This window comes from Rhinatrema bivittatum, chromosome 1 (assembly GCF_901001135.1).
Source record: "Rhinatrema bivittatum chromosome 1, aRhiBiv1.1, whole genome shotgun sequence".
Taxonomy (NCBI): Eukaryota; Metazoa; Chordata; class Amphibia; order Gymnophiona; family Rhinatrematidae; genus Rhinatrema; species Rhinatrema bivittatum.
This window is the reverse complement of record NC_042615.1, coordinates 424,422,360-424,437,374: the sequence shown is the minus strand read 5'-3', so window position 1 is coordinate 424,437,374 and position 15,015 is coordinate 424,422,360. Positions and strand designations below refer to the sequence as shown.

Here is a 15,015-nt window from a genome sequence, read left to right as displayed (position 1 = left end):
CGAGGTGGATGCCCTCGCTGTCTTGGATGGCGAATGCTGGCGGATTGTCAGCATGCCTGCACTGCTCCTGGCACTATGTAGTATCATAGGCTAATACGGGGCTTTAAGAAGAACCCAAAGCATGGAGCACTGTGTTTAGGCGAGGGCATTACGTGGAGGTGCTATGTCGGTATTGACTGTGTCGATGGCGGCTGAAGTGGCTTTGAGGGCATCATCAAAAATACATTTATGTTAAACATTGATGACCCGGGCAGAGCAAGGATAACAGTGATGAAAGCACTGTTGGCATCGTAAAAAATGACAGCACCGATGGAATCGTCCTTGGCACCAATGACACAGATGGAATCGTCCTGGGCACCAATGACATCGATAAAATAAACAATGGCATCGATGGAAATGACCCTGGCATCGATGGAAGTGCCCTGGGCATTGATGGCACCGACGACACAAGGGTGTATATCAATGGCATCCATCTGATCAATGATGGCATCGATGAAACCCAGGGAAAAATCAGTGCCATGGATGAAAAACATGGATGGCACTGATAGAATCAATGCAGGGAACAATGGCATCAATGTACCGCGGGGGAGGGGTACCGATGGCATCAAAGAATGCAGGACTGTCCGGAAGGGGGTACAGACGGTAGCGATGGGGGCATCGACTGCGCGAGGGTACCGAGGAAATCGAAGAACCTGGATTCGACAGAGGCCCTGGCGGCAACGGAAACCGTGGAAGTCCCTGTCCCACTAGCGCTAATAACCAGGCAGAGTGTCACAGAGGGACACTTGCAGGCTATGTGTGGCTAACTATGAAAACATAGGGAGAGGGAAGACCGCAGTCGGTTAGCAGGCCAGGGAGGTGACAGGAACAGACCAAAAAACAGGGCATAGTACTCACAGAGCGTCGAATAAATGTACGCGAAGGGAGACACGTGCAGGGAAAAAGTGTTTGTGAAGTAAAAGTTTAAGTGTTTCCGTATGGAAAAAGTGTTAGAATTTCTCACAGAGCTCTTAACCGCTATGCAACCGCTATGCTTACTGCAGAGTGGAAAAAGAAGACTGAGGGAGACACCTGTGGTCACAGGGATAATTGCAGGCTGAGCATGCTCAGTGCACTCAGTGTGCCAGTGTCAGTCAAAGCTTTATAGAAACTTTGACAGAAAGTGACCCCACCTGCTGGAAAGGCTGTGGCCAGATAGGAACCTACCACCATATGTGGTGGTCTTGCCCTCAATTGCAAATCTACTGGCAGTCAGTCAACAACATCCTGCAGCAGGTCATGGGGCTTGACGCCTCTAATACCCGAGCAGGCACTGTTGAACCTCCCACTGGAAGTCTCCCCAAACCAGGGAAGGATTGCAATCCTCATAATTCTAGCAGCACGTTGTGAATTAGCAAGGGTCTGGAGACTGAGCATTCTACCCACATTATATGACCTTCAGACCAGGTTAACAAGGCTCTACTCCTTCCATTTTAAGGCTGCTTCTAAACAGAAGAAACAGGCGCTATGGTGACCCTTACAGGCGTGGTTAGAACTAAATACAGAGACTCAGAGTCCACACACAACACTGACAGATTGCCAGACTTATCACCTCTATTAGACTTTATTATACAGAATTGCATAAGACATTTTTCCACATTTCCTTCTTATTCCCCAGCATAGAATGAAAGGGGATGGGGGCATACAACGGGGGTAGTACTGTATTAACGATTGTACTGTCTATGTCTTTACACCATTGTAGATATTTCTAAATGTTAGCATATAGATGCTATGTATTAGAGGTCTAATCAATAAAGTTTTGGGGTTTTTTTGTGCCATGTCTAAATGTTATTTAAGCATTTACAACTATACGGATGGTGTAAAGAGAGTTTTGTGATCCATTTCAGTTAAACTTCAATAAACTACAAATTAAAAAAAAAAGAAACTGACAAAAGTTTTCCGTACAGGGCTCCATCCTGTGATGTCACCCATATGTGAGGACTTACCATCCTGCTTGTCCTGTGAGAAATATAACACTTGACAGTGCATACCACACCATCATCATAGTTGTACCTATTAGTCACACCATACCATCTGCTTGTCTACAGGGTCAACTAGCATCATGCGTGCTTCTCTTGTAACAGCATAGTGCTGGAGGAATTCTGCGCTACTGCAGATTACAGAATTTGCGTAGAATTTCCCCCCCTGCGCAGAATTGACAAATTCTGTGCAGAAAATGGCAGAGACATCGGCATGCCGCAAACGGAGTGCACCGTTCACAGCGAAGATGAAGGCCCCCAGCGCACCGCAAACGGAGTGCATGCACCTTCGTGGCGAACATGAAGGCCCCCTTGTGCCTCGGGACACACTCCACTTGCGGCAAAGATGAAGGCCCCTGTGAGTACGAATGTATATGGAGAGGGGTGGGTGGGTGTGTGTGTGTGTGAGGAGGAGGGGGGAGGGGAGAGGGTAAGAGAGAGAGGAGGGGAGGAAAGGATAAGAGATTAGGAGGGAGGAGGGGAGAGGGGGGTGAGAGAGAGAGCAGGGGAGACAGGGTGAGAGACAAGAGAGCAGGGGGATGAGCAGGAGGGTGTGAGAGAGACCAAGGAGGGCAAGCAGCGGTGTGTGTGAGAGAGAGAGAGCAGAGAAGTGTTTGAATGTGGGTGCCAGAGAGAGGGAGCCTATATTTATTTATTTTATTTATTTATTTGGAACTTTTATATACCGACAGCCGTATTCACATCGTATCTGTTTACAAATAACTTATAACTATGATAGCGTAACTATCATTTTGGCAAGGCCTTTACAAGGAGTTTGTGAAGGAGTGTGTATGTGTGTGAGAGATTGGGAGCCGGTGTGTATGAAAAAGGGACCTGTGTATGTGAGGTGCTAGCCTGTGTGAAGGAATTGTGTATGTATGAGAGAGCTCCTGTGAAAGTGTGTGTGTGAGAGAGAAAGGGAGCTTATAAGTGTGCATGCAAGAGAGAGTGACCCTGTATGAGGGGATGTGCGTGCGAGAGAGTGAAGGAGCCTGATGAGGGTGTGTGTATGTGCACTAGACAAAGGGAGCATGTGTGTGAGAGAGGGAAGGACTGGAGGATAGCAAATGTAACCCCAATATTTAAAAAGGGCTCCAGGGGTGATCGGGAAACTACAGACCAGTTAGCCTGACTTCAGTGCCAGGAAAAATAGTGGAAAGTGTTCTAAACATCAAAATCATAGAACATATAGAAAGACATGGTTTAATGGAACAAAGTCAGCATGGCTTTACCCAAGGCAAGTCTTGCCTCACAAATCTGCTTCACGTTTTTGAAGGAGTTAATAAACATGTGGATAAAGGTGAACTGGTAGATATAGTATACTTGGATTTTCAGAAGGCGTTTGACAAAGTTCCTCATGAGAGGCTTCTAGGAAAAGTAAAAAGTCATGGGATAGGTGGCGATGTCCTTTCGTGGATTGCAAACTGGCTAAAAGACAGGAAACAGAGTAGGATTAAATGGACAATTTTCTCAGTGGAAGGGAGTGGACAGTGGAGTGCCTCAGGGATCTGTATTGGGACCCTTACTTTTCAATATATTTATAAATGATCTGGAAAGAAATAAGACAAGTGAGATAATCAAATTTGCAGATGACAAAATTGTTCAGAGTAGTTAAATCACAAGCAGATTGTGATAAATTGCAGGAAGACCTTGTGAGACTGGAAAATTGGGCATCCAAATGGCAGATGAAATTTAATGTGGATAAGTGCAAGGTGATGCATATAGGGAAAAATAACCCATGCTATAATTACACAATGTTGGGTTCCATATTAGGTGCTACAACCCAAGAAAGATCTAGGTGTCATAGTGGATAACACATTGAAATCGTCGGTTCAGTGTGCCGCGGCAGTCAAAAAAGCAAACAATGTTAGGAACTATTAGAAAAGGGAATGGTGAATAAAACGGAAAATGTCATAATGCCTCTATCGCTCCATGGTGAGACCGCACCTTGAATACTGTGTACAATTCTGGTCGCCGCATCTCAAAAAAGATATAATTGCGATGGAGAAGGTACAGAGAAGGGCTACCAAAATGATGGAACAACTTCCCTACGAGGAAAGACTAAAGAGGTTAGGACTTTTCAGCTTGGAGAAGAGACGACTGAGGGGGGATATGATAGAGGTGTTTAAAATCATGAGAGGTCTAGAATGGGTAGATGTGAATCGGTTATTTACTCTTTCGGATAGTAGAAAGACTAGGGGGCACTCCATGAAGTTAGCATGGGGCACATTTAAAACTAATCGGAGAAAGTTCTTTTTTACTCAACGCACAATTAAACTCTGGAATTTGTTACCAGAGGATGTGGTCAGTGCAGTTAGTTTAGCTATGTTTAAAAAAGGATTGGATAAGTTCTTGGAGGAGAAGTCCATTACCTGCTATTAAGTTCACTTAGAGAATAGCCACTGCCATTAGCAATGGTTACATGGAATAGACTTAGTTTTTGGGTACTTGCCAGGTTCTTATGGCCTGGATTGGCCACTGTTGGAAACAGGATACTGGGCTTGATGGACCCTTGGTCTGACCCAGTATGGCATGTTCTTATGTTCTTAAGTACTGAGAACGAGGTCAAACTCTGGTAGCAGAGATAGAGTGGAAGGGGTTGAGCCTAGAGATGGAGGGGAGAGATACTGGCAGGTGGAGGAGTTGGGACCTGAGAGGGCAAAGTGGCCAGGGGAGTAGGGAGAGTGGAAGGGACAACTCTTATAGTGAATTTCTAGGGAAATTCTGCTCAAAATATTTAAAATCCTGCATCTTTAAGTAATAACGTTTTTCTGTATTAATTTAAAATGTAATTACTTAAGGACTGTCATGCAAACTGTGTTATGACCAATATCAAGTTTGCAGAATTTTAAGTTTTTGTGCACAGGATTTATATTTTTGTGCGCAGAATTTTACATTTTTTTGCGCAGAAATCCCCCCAGGAGTACACAGCAATACATGTACTACATAACACACACAATCTGACAGTTAACAGCATCCAGGCCCTGGTGCAGTAATAGCAAACCAATCTGCACATAAATAATAGTGTGGATAGTAGGCAGGCCAAGTCAGTTACACTGCCAAATGCCAGAAGTGTGCAAGACTTCCACAATCCGACACATTAGACTGTTTGAACTGAAAAATCCTGTGTAGAGAATAAGTATTTCTCTCTGACAAAATCTAGTCAGTAAATGTGTATTGCTTAAGGCTAAACAAGAATATAAATCTATGTGATTGTAAGACCACTCATCAAATATCTAGGGTATATAGTAGAATTAGACCTACTCTAAACTTGAGGCATTGTAAAATCTTTCCTTTGCTTTTTTCTCCTTGCACACAGTCACCAGACAGGCTAAGGTACCATTACTTTTACACTCAGGAGTGGACGGAAATGGACTGTGTGACTGATTCCTATTGCCTAACACCATTGACCAATAAATGACTTACCCATAGTGAAAAATGAATTTGATGAACATTACATTTCTGAATTCAGGATATCAAAATTTCAACAATCTGTCAAAGCAATGGAAAAGTCTGATGTAATAAGTTTGATGAATTTCTCCAGCCTGAAATCTGCTTGGGTTAATTTCAACCTTATATTGTCAACACATCCAAATTGTCAGAAGTTTAGGTTCACAACAATAATTAAGGCTCTCAAACACACAAACATTCAAAGCTATTAATGGTATATGCCAGAGATGTTAGAGCAAAGGAAATTAAAAGAATTTAGAGATTAACAATTATACAATGTGTTTTCATCTGGTTTTCTTTCATCCTCACTGGATCTTCCAAACTCAGTCAGAACTTGTCCAACCCAGTTCACTGCCATTCATGACAGGGGAAAGCATCTCCAGCCCCAGCTGTCCCAAGCAGCAGAAGGCAAGTCTGGACATTGAATCAGGTCTTGCACATGGCAACACAACCACTAAGGCTAACCTCATCGCTCAAAAGAATAATAAAAAACTTACTTATTTTCTATTTTTGCTGCATAAACTTTGTTTTTCTCAACATCAACAAGACATTCTTCTGTTGTACTGTAGTAAAGAATCATTTCTTCCATGACTGCTTCCAGGTTATGTAACACTTGCCAAGGCTGAACAACAAAATGAGCAGGATGGCAAGCCACTGAAACATACACATCCAGGTGTTCACCGGGCTTAGGCAAAGGTAGAAGAGGTGGAAGATCTATTGCATTGCTTTGCACTGGAAATGGCTTTTCCATGATGTTACTGAAGTCTTTCTGGGGTTCTATAATAGCTAATCCTGGAGGAGCATGGACATCATTCTCTTTGCTTTTAGTGAGACTATTTCCACACGGGTTAACGGTCAACAATACATCCTTGCGATGTTTCCACAAGTCTGCGTTTGTGATTTGTCTATTAATGCTGCAACTGAGATCTGAAACGTTTTTTGAAGTGAACAAATAAATATACACCATGCCCTTGGATTTATCCATATTTGTAACCTGTGCAAGCAGAAAAAGAAACACAGAACATATTATACTAAAACATTTGAAAAATGTCTACACAAAATCCACCTGAGCTCTACAAAACCATATACTGCTTATTTAAAATAATTAAAGGTGACATCTATTCTATTCATAGTTGCTATTCAAGAGGTATCAAATTACACAATTTCTGAAAAGGGGCACTTAAGTAAATGCCTTTCAGCTTATAGGAACGTAAAGCTTATGAAGGCTAAACAGTCTACTGGAGAATAACAACCCACAAAACACGTGGGCAAAATATCTTTAGTGCCATACTTCTGTAAATACAGGATTTCTAGTAATCGTTTCACTGAAGGCATAGAATCAAAACTTCATTCAGGGTAGTACCCAGACCTGGGGGGACAGGGGGGAGGAAGGAGGAGAAACTAGATGGGGGACAGGCAGGGGATGGGGGGGGTGTTTTTCTCCATTTCCAGTTCTGCTCTCCCCTTCCTACTCCCATCCTCTCTCTCATTTCCAATCCCATCCTTGGTTACCCTCTCAAATGCACACATATCCTTGGTGCCAATCCACTTTCTCATAGTCGGAAAAAGTGAGGGAGAGCCGGGGAGCGCCCGCTCTCCCGATGCGCGCACAGGCCACTCTACTGTGCGCGCGATTTAGTATTGGCCCGTATGCAAATGAGGGCCCGCAGTAAAAAGAGGCGCTAGGGACACTAGCGCATCCCTAGCGCCTCCTTTTTGACAGGAGCGGCGGCTGTCAGCGGGTTTGACAGCCGACGCTCAATTTTGCCGGCGTCTGTTCTCAAACCCCCCCGACAGCTACGGGTTCGGAAAATGGACGCTGGCATAACTGAGCGTCCGTCTTCTGACCCACGGGCCACCAGCCAATTAATTTTTTTTTTTAATTTTTGATTTTTTAAAAAATTTGGGGCCTCCGACTTAATATTGCTATGATATTAAGTTGGAGGGTGTACAGAAAAGCAGTTTTCTACTTTTCTGTACACTTCCCCGGTGCCGGCAGAAATTAACGCCAGCCTTTGGGCAGGCGTTAATTTCTGAAAGTAAAATGTGCGGCTTGGCTGCACATTTTACTTTCTGTATCGCATGGGAATAATTAATAGGGCCATCAACATGCATTTGCATGTTCGGGGCGCTATTAGTTTCGGGGGGGGGGGGGGGGGGGGGGGACGGTGGATGAGCATTTTCGACGCGCTATTACCTCTTACTGTATAAGGGGTAAAGCTAGCACGTCAAAAACGTGCGTCTAAACGTGGGCTAACAGTGCGCTCCACCGGAGCGCATTCTACTGTATTAGCCTGAGTGGGAGCACTGAGAGGAGAGGATAACTTTGCTCGTGGCTGAAAAGAATCAGTAAGTACTGCTTGGGGAAATTTTTAGAACTTAAAAGTTTTGGGGAGAAGTAAGCTATTGGGATATTCTTTACTGTGTTTGTGTGCTGTATTAAATAGCTAGTTAGAAGGCAGGCAGAGGCCAGAAGTTTAGGTATTTATGTTTCCCTCCCTCCCACCCCTAGCTCATCCTTTAATTTATAGGCAGGTAAGACACTAAAAAAAAAAAATCCAACCTGTTAAATTCAGAAATTCCCCACACCTTATCAAGAGCTTAATCATTCTCTTGTAGGTCACCTCCAGATATATAGTGAATACATTAATACATTTAAAGAACCCTAATTGTATGTATTACTACTCTCATAGCAACCTATACTTAACTAGGAACTGAACAAATTTAAGATGAAGGCAGCAATCCAGCAGCAAGAGGGGGGCTTCCCAGTCTTTTGCATCAAGTGTCACATACAATTTTTAACCACCGGTGAGAAGTTGTATGTGTATACCTGATGCAAAGAGCTCTTGCCTCTCAGAGAATGAGTCCGATCTCTGGAGGCTAGAGTGGCAGACCTGGAAGAGCTGAGGCAGACAGAGGTTTATAGATTAGACCTTCAGGGACATAGAAACCAAGACCCAACTCCAGTCTGACAGTTCTGGTGCTGTCTTAGAGGAGGAAGGTCTCCTGATCAGAGAGCATCAACCTGATGCAGCAGGAAAGGATCCTGTAGCAAAAACCTGCTCTCCATGTAGTGCACTGTCCTCTCGCACTGAGGATGTGTCTCCCAGGACTACTGCCCAGGAAGGAAGGGTTAGGTCGGCCATCACAGTTGGTGATTAGATTATTAAGAATGTAGACAGCTGGGTGGCTGGTGGACGTGAGGATCGCCTGGTAACATGCCTACCTGGTGCGAAGGTCATGGACCTCAAGCTCCACCTAGATAGGATTTTAGACAGTGCTGGGGAGAACATTAAAAGATTTTGATTTGAACATTGGTTGGTTTCCTTGGACTGATGTTGGAAAGTATATACACAGACTTTCTTTTGACAAAAAAATTGCATGTCATACAGAATTACCAATTTTTAATTTTCACACCTGTGTGAGACAACATCATTGAAGAGGGTGCTGACAGATACTTTCATACAATTATAATCATATTATGATAAAGATTATCAATCTAGTTAAGATTCAGAGAGAATACCCCTCAAATTAAGTCTTCCAAAGGAAATAGACAAAGAATCAAAACATCCTTGTTGGCCCTCCAAAATTCTAACTAGCAAATTCCTTAAAAAAAACCTTTTAAACAGATCTACAAAATGCAATTGTCCTCAAATGTTAAAGTCAGATCTTCTGTCAAAACACACATAATTAGGGTTCTTGAAATTCACCTACGTACCTTAATGCTGCAGTCTGAAGAGTTCAGTACAGTATCTCTCAGCCAAAGTACTGCATCTGGCGTCCACATGCCAATATTATGAGGAAGATCTGCCAAACAGCACTTCAAAGCCTGAAAAAAAAATGTAAATGCAATATAAAAGTACTTTGACTTCAATTCACTTTCCAATAAATCAGACTAAATTTGAGTAATAAAGCAACAGGTGTTCTAGGATGCAGGATTTTAGTCCTCACATATGGATGACATCATCAGATGGAGCCCAGCATGGAACTTTGATCTCAAAGAATCTAGAGCTTTCCACATGCCCTACTGAGCATGTGCAGCTGTAGTCAATCATCACCCTGGCCCCTAGGCAGAATTCCTCAGTCCATGATTTAGCTAATACATGGAGAAACCAACTCCCAGGGGAGGCGGGAGGGTATTGTGAGGATGTTAGTCTTGTTGTCCTAGGAGAACACCTGTTACAAGTAAGCAACTCTGCTTTCTCCTAGGACAAGCAGGATGGTAGTCCTCACATATGGGAGAATCCGTAGCTCCAGGCTGTCTAGTCAGGACAAAGCAGTAAACCTCATAGTGCTGGAGTACTACTTCTTTCCCTTTGCCTGAGAGGCAGCTGACCCATCAGTGGTGCAGGCTGGAGAAGAGTTGGATTTTACAAAGAAAGCCAAGAAAAGAGTGAGACACAAACCCTCATGCGTAGCAGGAATACCTGAGGCAGGGGAGTGATAAGAGTGCAAGCAGAAGCAACTCCGCATCACGGAAAACAGTACAAGCATGATTCCTGAAAAGTAAACCCGGACAAAAAACAGTGGAATGAGATCCTCCTGGATACAGGAAGGACCCAGAGATGTAAACAAGAGACACTCTTGGATGAAAACCGCAGTTTCCTTTGGTATGAAAAAAACAACCGAAAAACAAACTGGGGCCCGAAAGCCCTCCAGAAAGACTGTCATCCACTGACAGCGGTCTGGAGAAGAGTGCCCAGGTATGGCTGGTAGGCCGAATGGGCAGAAGAAACCCAAGCAATGCTTGGAAGAACAAGCAGCAAACCACAACAGAGCCTGGGACAGACACTGCGTGCCGAACCATCAGACCTAGCTGACCATGCAGGACAGCCTCAAAGGTTTCAGGGGATGAGAAACAATCCCCAAAACAGACCTATAGCCCAAAGCTCCTGTCAGGGAGATGAAATAGGCCTGAAGCTCACTCAAGAGCATCTGACAGAACAGGTTCATCTATCCTGTCACAGGATAGCAAGGGGAGCAGGAAGGCCCTTTGGTCAACCTAGAAAAAGAGAAAAATTAAGGCAATATTGGCCACAGAATGTTGAAAATATGTGGAAAAACATGGTGTATCCTTCCCTGCAGGTATATCTCTGTATACCTGCAGGGAATACAGAGGTATATCTCCGCATACCTCGCAGGTACATCTCTGCAGGTATACAGAGATATACTTCGCTTCTCAATTAATTCTATCCCCCCCAAGTCAGAAATCTGGGAGTCATCTTGGATAACCAAGTGAACTGTAGATCTTTCATCAACAACACGGTAAAGGATTGCTTTTTCAAACTACAAGTCTTAAAAAGGTTGAGACCCCTCCTCCACTTCCAAGATTTCCGATCAGTTTTACAAGCAATCATTTTTGCTAAAATTGACTACTGTAATTCACTACTACTCTGCCTCCCCACGAACACTATAAAACCTTTACAGATGTTACAAAACGCTACAGCAAGGATTCTAACCAAAACTAACAAAAGAAACCATATAACACCCATTCTAAAGAACCTGCACTGGCTCCCAATCAAATTCAGAATTTTGTTCAAAGCTCTATCATCAATCCACAAAGCGATTCATAACATCACCCCCCTGGAGCTCAGGATCCCACTTCAACCTCGCACCTCCTCCAGACCGGTGAGACAAGCATATAGAGACAATCTACAGGCCCCACCGATCAAAACAACACTAAGCAAAAGAGCTTTCTCCACTGCCGGCCCTAAGGAATTACTATATAGTAGAGAATCTGTGCATAATAGAACTCTGTATTTCTAATATTCCTCTGCTAGTGCTTTGAATCTTAGCCTCTGAACTCTGTGTAATAGGAAAGTCTCTCAATTTCCCTTCTTTCAAGCGCTCTGACTTAATTTCTGTGGCGCTCTTCTGGGGGGAAAAAAAACAAAACCAAAAAAACCCCTGCTGGTTTTCTTTCACTATTCCTTCTAATTCATTGCTCTGTGCTCCACTAATATCTGGGCTCTCTGTGCAGTAGAACTGCTGTGTTATACCTTTCTCTAGGTCTGTTATTATATAATAATTGTAATTGTTCCTTGCAAACTGTTTATTTTTAAGATCCAGTATACCTGCATTTCTATTATTGTATAGCTGTTCTTTAATAATCTGGTTAATATTGGCACAGAAGTGCTGAGGGATCATTTAATAGCTAAAGGACTATTAAAGTTCCAGAAAGTGTCCTGCTCTATCCAGCTTGTCCCAGGTTAAACTGTTTGATTCCCTCCCACCCTACCCCTCTCCCCACCCACCCCTGGGGTTAGATTTCTAATATAGACTGACTAAATTAGCATTAGCAACAAGATAAATTAGTAAGTTAACAGCTAAGGAAATACTAATCCAAAAATTTACCAATATGAGAACTATCCAATGCAACTATTGTAGAGCCTTTATTCTGAGGGAAAGCATCTGGAGACTTGGAGCTTGCCCGATCTGTGCACAGCTCTCTTCTTTGAAAACGGAGCTGACTGAGGTTAAAGCTCAATTAGCTTCAATTACAAGAATTATATCGACATTGCATTACTCAGAAAATTATTCCCCAACACCAAAGAATAACCAGGAGTCAAGAAAAAGAAATACAGTAGACTCAGGTAGGATAACACATGTGTCCCATAGTCACCCATTCTTGACAGATGGGAAGCCAACAAGTATACCCCCCCACTCAATCAGGTCATCAAGTAAATCATTAAAAACCAGGATCACGGTGGGCTCTGGTAGAATTAGACCTGTAACAAGGAGACACACACAGTATCAAATGCAACAAGAACATAAAGCCCTCCCTATATTAATAACTGAAGAAGTTCTAGAGAAAAACATTGACGTGTTACCAGAAAAGAGAAAATACCAATGCATGCAGAATTTCAAGATCCATAACCAAAAGAAAAAGCTAATTGAGATGGATAACTCTGTCATCAATGGCACAACTGCAAAAGGAAAGAGTGTAGTGAATAACAAATCTCAACTAAAGTCTCATAAGGAGTACAGGAAAAGCAATAACCTTAAAGAGAGTACCTGGAAAGCTATGACTACAAATGCTCATAGTTTGGGAAATAAAATCCCAGATCTGCAGGCCCTAATGACGGAGGCAGAACTGGACATCGTTGCTATCACAGAGACATGGTTCACAGAATCTCATGATTGGGATACGGCAATACCAGGCTATAACTTGTTAAGGAAGGACAGAGTGGATAGAAAAGGGGGAGGTGTGGCTCTTTATGTCAGAAATAATATCCAAGCATCTGAGCTGCAAGGAAGTTGGGGCAAGGAAGAAGCACTATGGGTCGACCTAAAAAAAGATGATGGAGCATCCATTTATATTGGAGTGGTTTACAGGCCTCCAAACCAAAAGGAAGAGCTGGACAGAGATCTGGTTGAAGACATCCATAAGATAGGTAAGAAGGGGGAAGTGGTGATCGTTGGTGACTTTAATATGCCAGATGTAGACTGGAAAATCCCATCTGCAGAATCTAAAAACAGTAGAGCAATAGTGGATGCCATGCAAGTATCTTTGTTCAAACAAATGGTATTGGAACCCACAAGAGAAGGAACTATACTCGACTTGGTGCTCAATAATGGAGATAACGTCTTTGATGTCAAGGTGGGCGCCCACCTCAGCACCAGTGATCATCAATCGGTATGGTTTAATATCACTAAAAGAATATGGAAAAGAAGCACAAAGACCAGAGTTTTACAGTTCAAAAACACAGACTTTGAGGAAATGGGGAAGTACCTAGAGGAAGAACTAAATGGATGGGAAAATGAGAGAGATGTGGATCAGCAGTGGACCAATCTAAAAGGAGCAATCGCGAAGGCAACTGCTCTATATGTTAGAAATGTAAAGAAAAGCAAAAGAAAAATGAAACCTATCTGGTTCTCAAAGGAGGTGGCTGACAAAATTAAAGCTAAAAGAACAGCATACAAGAAATATAAAAGATCCCAAAGGGAGGAGCACAAAGAAGAATATTTGATTCAACTGAGGGAGACGAAGAAATTAATCAAGTTGGCAAAAAGTCAAGCGGAAGAGAGGATTGCCAAGGAGATAAAATATGGTGACAAAACATTTTTCAGATACATCAGCGAAAAGAGAAAAGTCCAAAGTGGTATAGTGAAATTGAAAGATGGAAATGATCAATGTGTGGAGAGAGACGAAGAAATGGCAGAAATATTAAACGAATACTTCAGCTCTGTGTTCACTAAAGAAGACCCTGGAGAAGGACCATCTCTACACAACAAGAAACTGGAGGGAAGTGAAACAGATGAAAATCCATTTACAGTAGATAATGTATGGGAAGAGCTAAAGAATCTGAAAGTGGACAAAGCCATGGGGCCTGATGGGATTCATCCAAGGATACTGAGGGAGCTCAGAGATGTGCTGGCGGGACCGCTGTGCGACCTGTTCAATAGATCCCTAGAAACGGGAGTGGTGCCGAGTGATTGGAGAAGAGCGGTGGTGGTCCCGCTTCACAAGAGTGGGAAAAGAGAAGAAGCTGGTAACTACAGACCGGTTAGCCTCACTTCGGTGGTGGGAAAAGTAATGGAGTCACTGTTGAAAGAGAGAATAGTGAACTATCTACAGTCCGGAGAATTGATGGACCAGAGGCAGCATGGATTCACCAGAGGAAGATCCTGTCAGACAAATCTGATTGACTTTTTTGACTGGGTAACCAAGGAATTGGATCAAGGAAGAGCGTTCGATGTCATCTACTTGGATTTCAGCAAAGCTTTTGATATGGTTTCGCACAGGAGACTGGTGAATAAAACGAGAAGCTTAGGAGTGAGTGCTGAGGTAGTGACCTGGATTGAAAACTGGTTGACGGACAGAAAACAATGCGTGATGGTAAATGAAACTTTCTCTGAAGAGAGAGAGGTTTTAAGTGGTGTACCGCAAGGATCGGTGTTGGGACCGGTCCTGTTCAATATCTTTGTGAGCGACATTGCGGACGGGATAGAAGGTAAGGTTTGTCTTTTTGCGGATGACACCAAGATCTGCAACAGAGTGGACACGCCGGAAGGAGTGGAGAGAATGAGACGGGATTTAAGGAAACTGGAAGAGTGGTCGAAGATATGGCAGCTGAGATTCAATGCCAAGAAGTGCAAAGTCATGCATATGGGGAGTGGAAATCCGAATGAACTATATTCGATGGGGGGGGGGGGGGGGGGGGGGGGAAGGCTGATGTGCACGGAGCAGGAGAGAGACCTTGGGGTGATAGTGTCTAATGATATGAAGTCTGCGAAGCAATGCGACAAGGCGATAGCAAAAGCCAGAAGAATGCTGGGATGCATAGAGAGAGGAATATCGAGTAAGAAAAGGGAAGTGATTATCCCCTTGTACAGATCCTTGGTGAGGCCACACCTGGAGTACTGTGTTCAGTTCTGGAGACCGTATCTACAAAGAGACAAGGACAAGATGGAAGCGGTACAGAGAAGGGCGACCAGGAAGGTGGAGGGTCTTCATAGGATGACATACGAGGAGAGATTGAAGAATCTAAATATGTACTCCCTGGAGGAAAGGAGGAGCAGGGGTGATATGAGTCAGACTTTCAGA

The 15,015-nt window shown here is 43.3% G+C and overlaps 1 protein-coding gene across 3 annotated transcripts in view; it reads right to left on the bottom strand.

Moving 5' to 3' along the window:
* TDRD7 (tudor domain containing 7) overlaps window positions 1-15,015 on the bottom strand; it is a 345,168-nt gene that overhangs the window by 20,614 nt on the left and 309,539 nt on the right. For all 3 annotated transcript variants that reach the window (XM_029603524.1, XM_029603532.1, XM_029603540.1), the window contains exons 14-15: window positions 9,187-9,297; window positions 5,966-6,462 (exon numbers count right to left, since the gene is read on the bottom strand). In XM_029603524.1, the coding sequence (XP_029459384.1) occupies window positions 5,966-6,462; window positions 9,187-9,297 (608 nt within the window). The remainder of the gene's footprint in view (window positions 1-5,965; window positions 6,463-9,186; window positions 9,298-15,015) is intronic.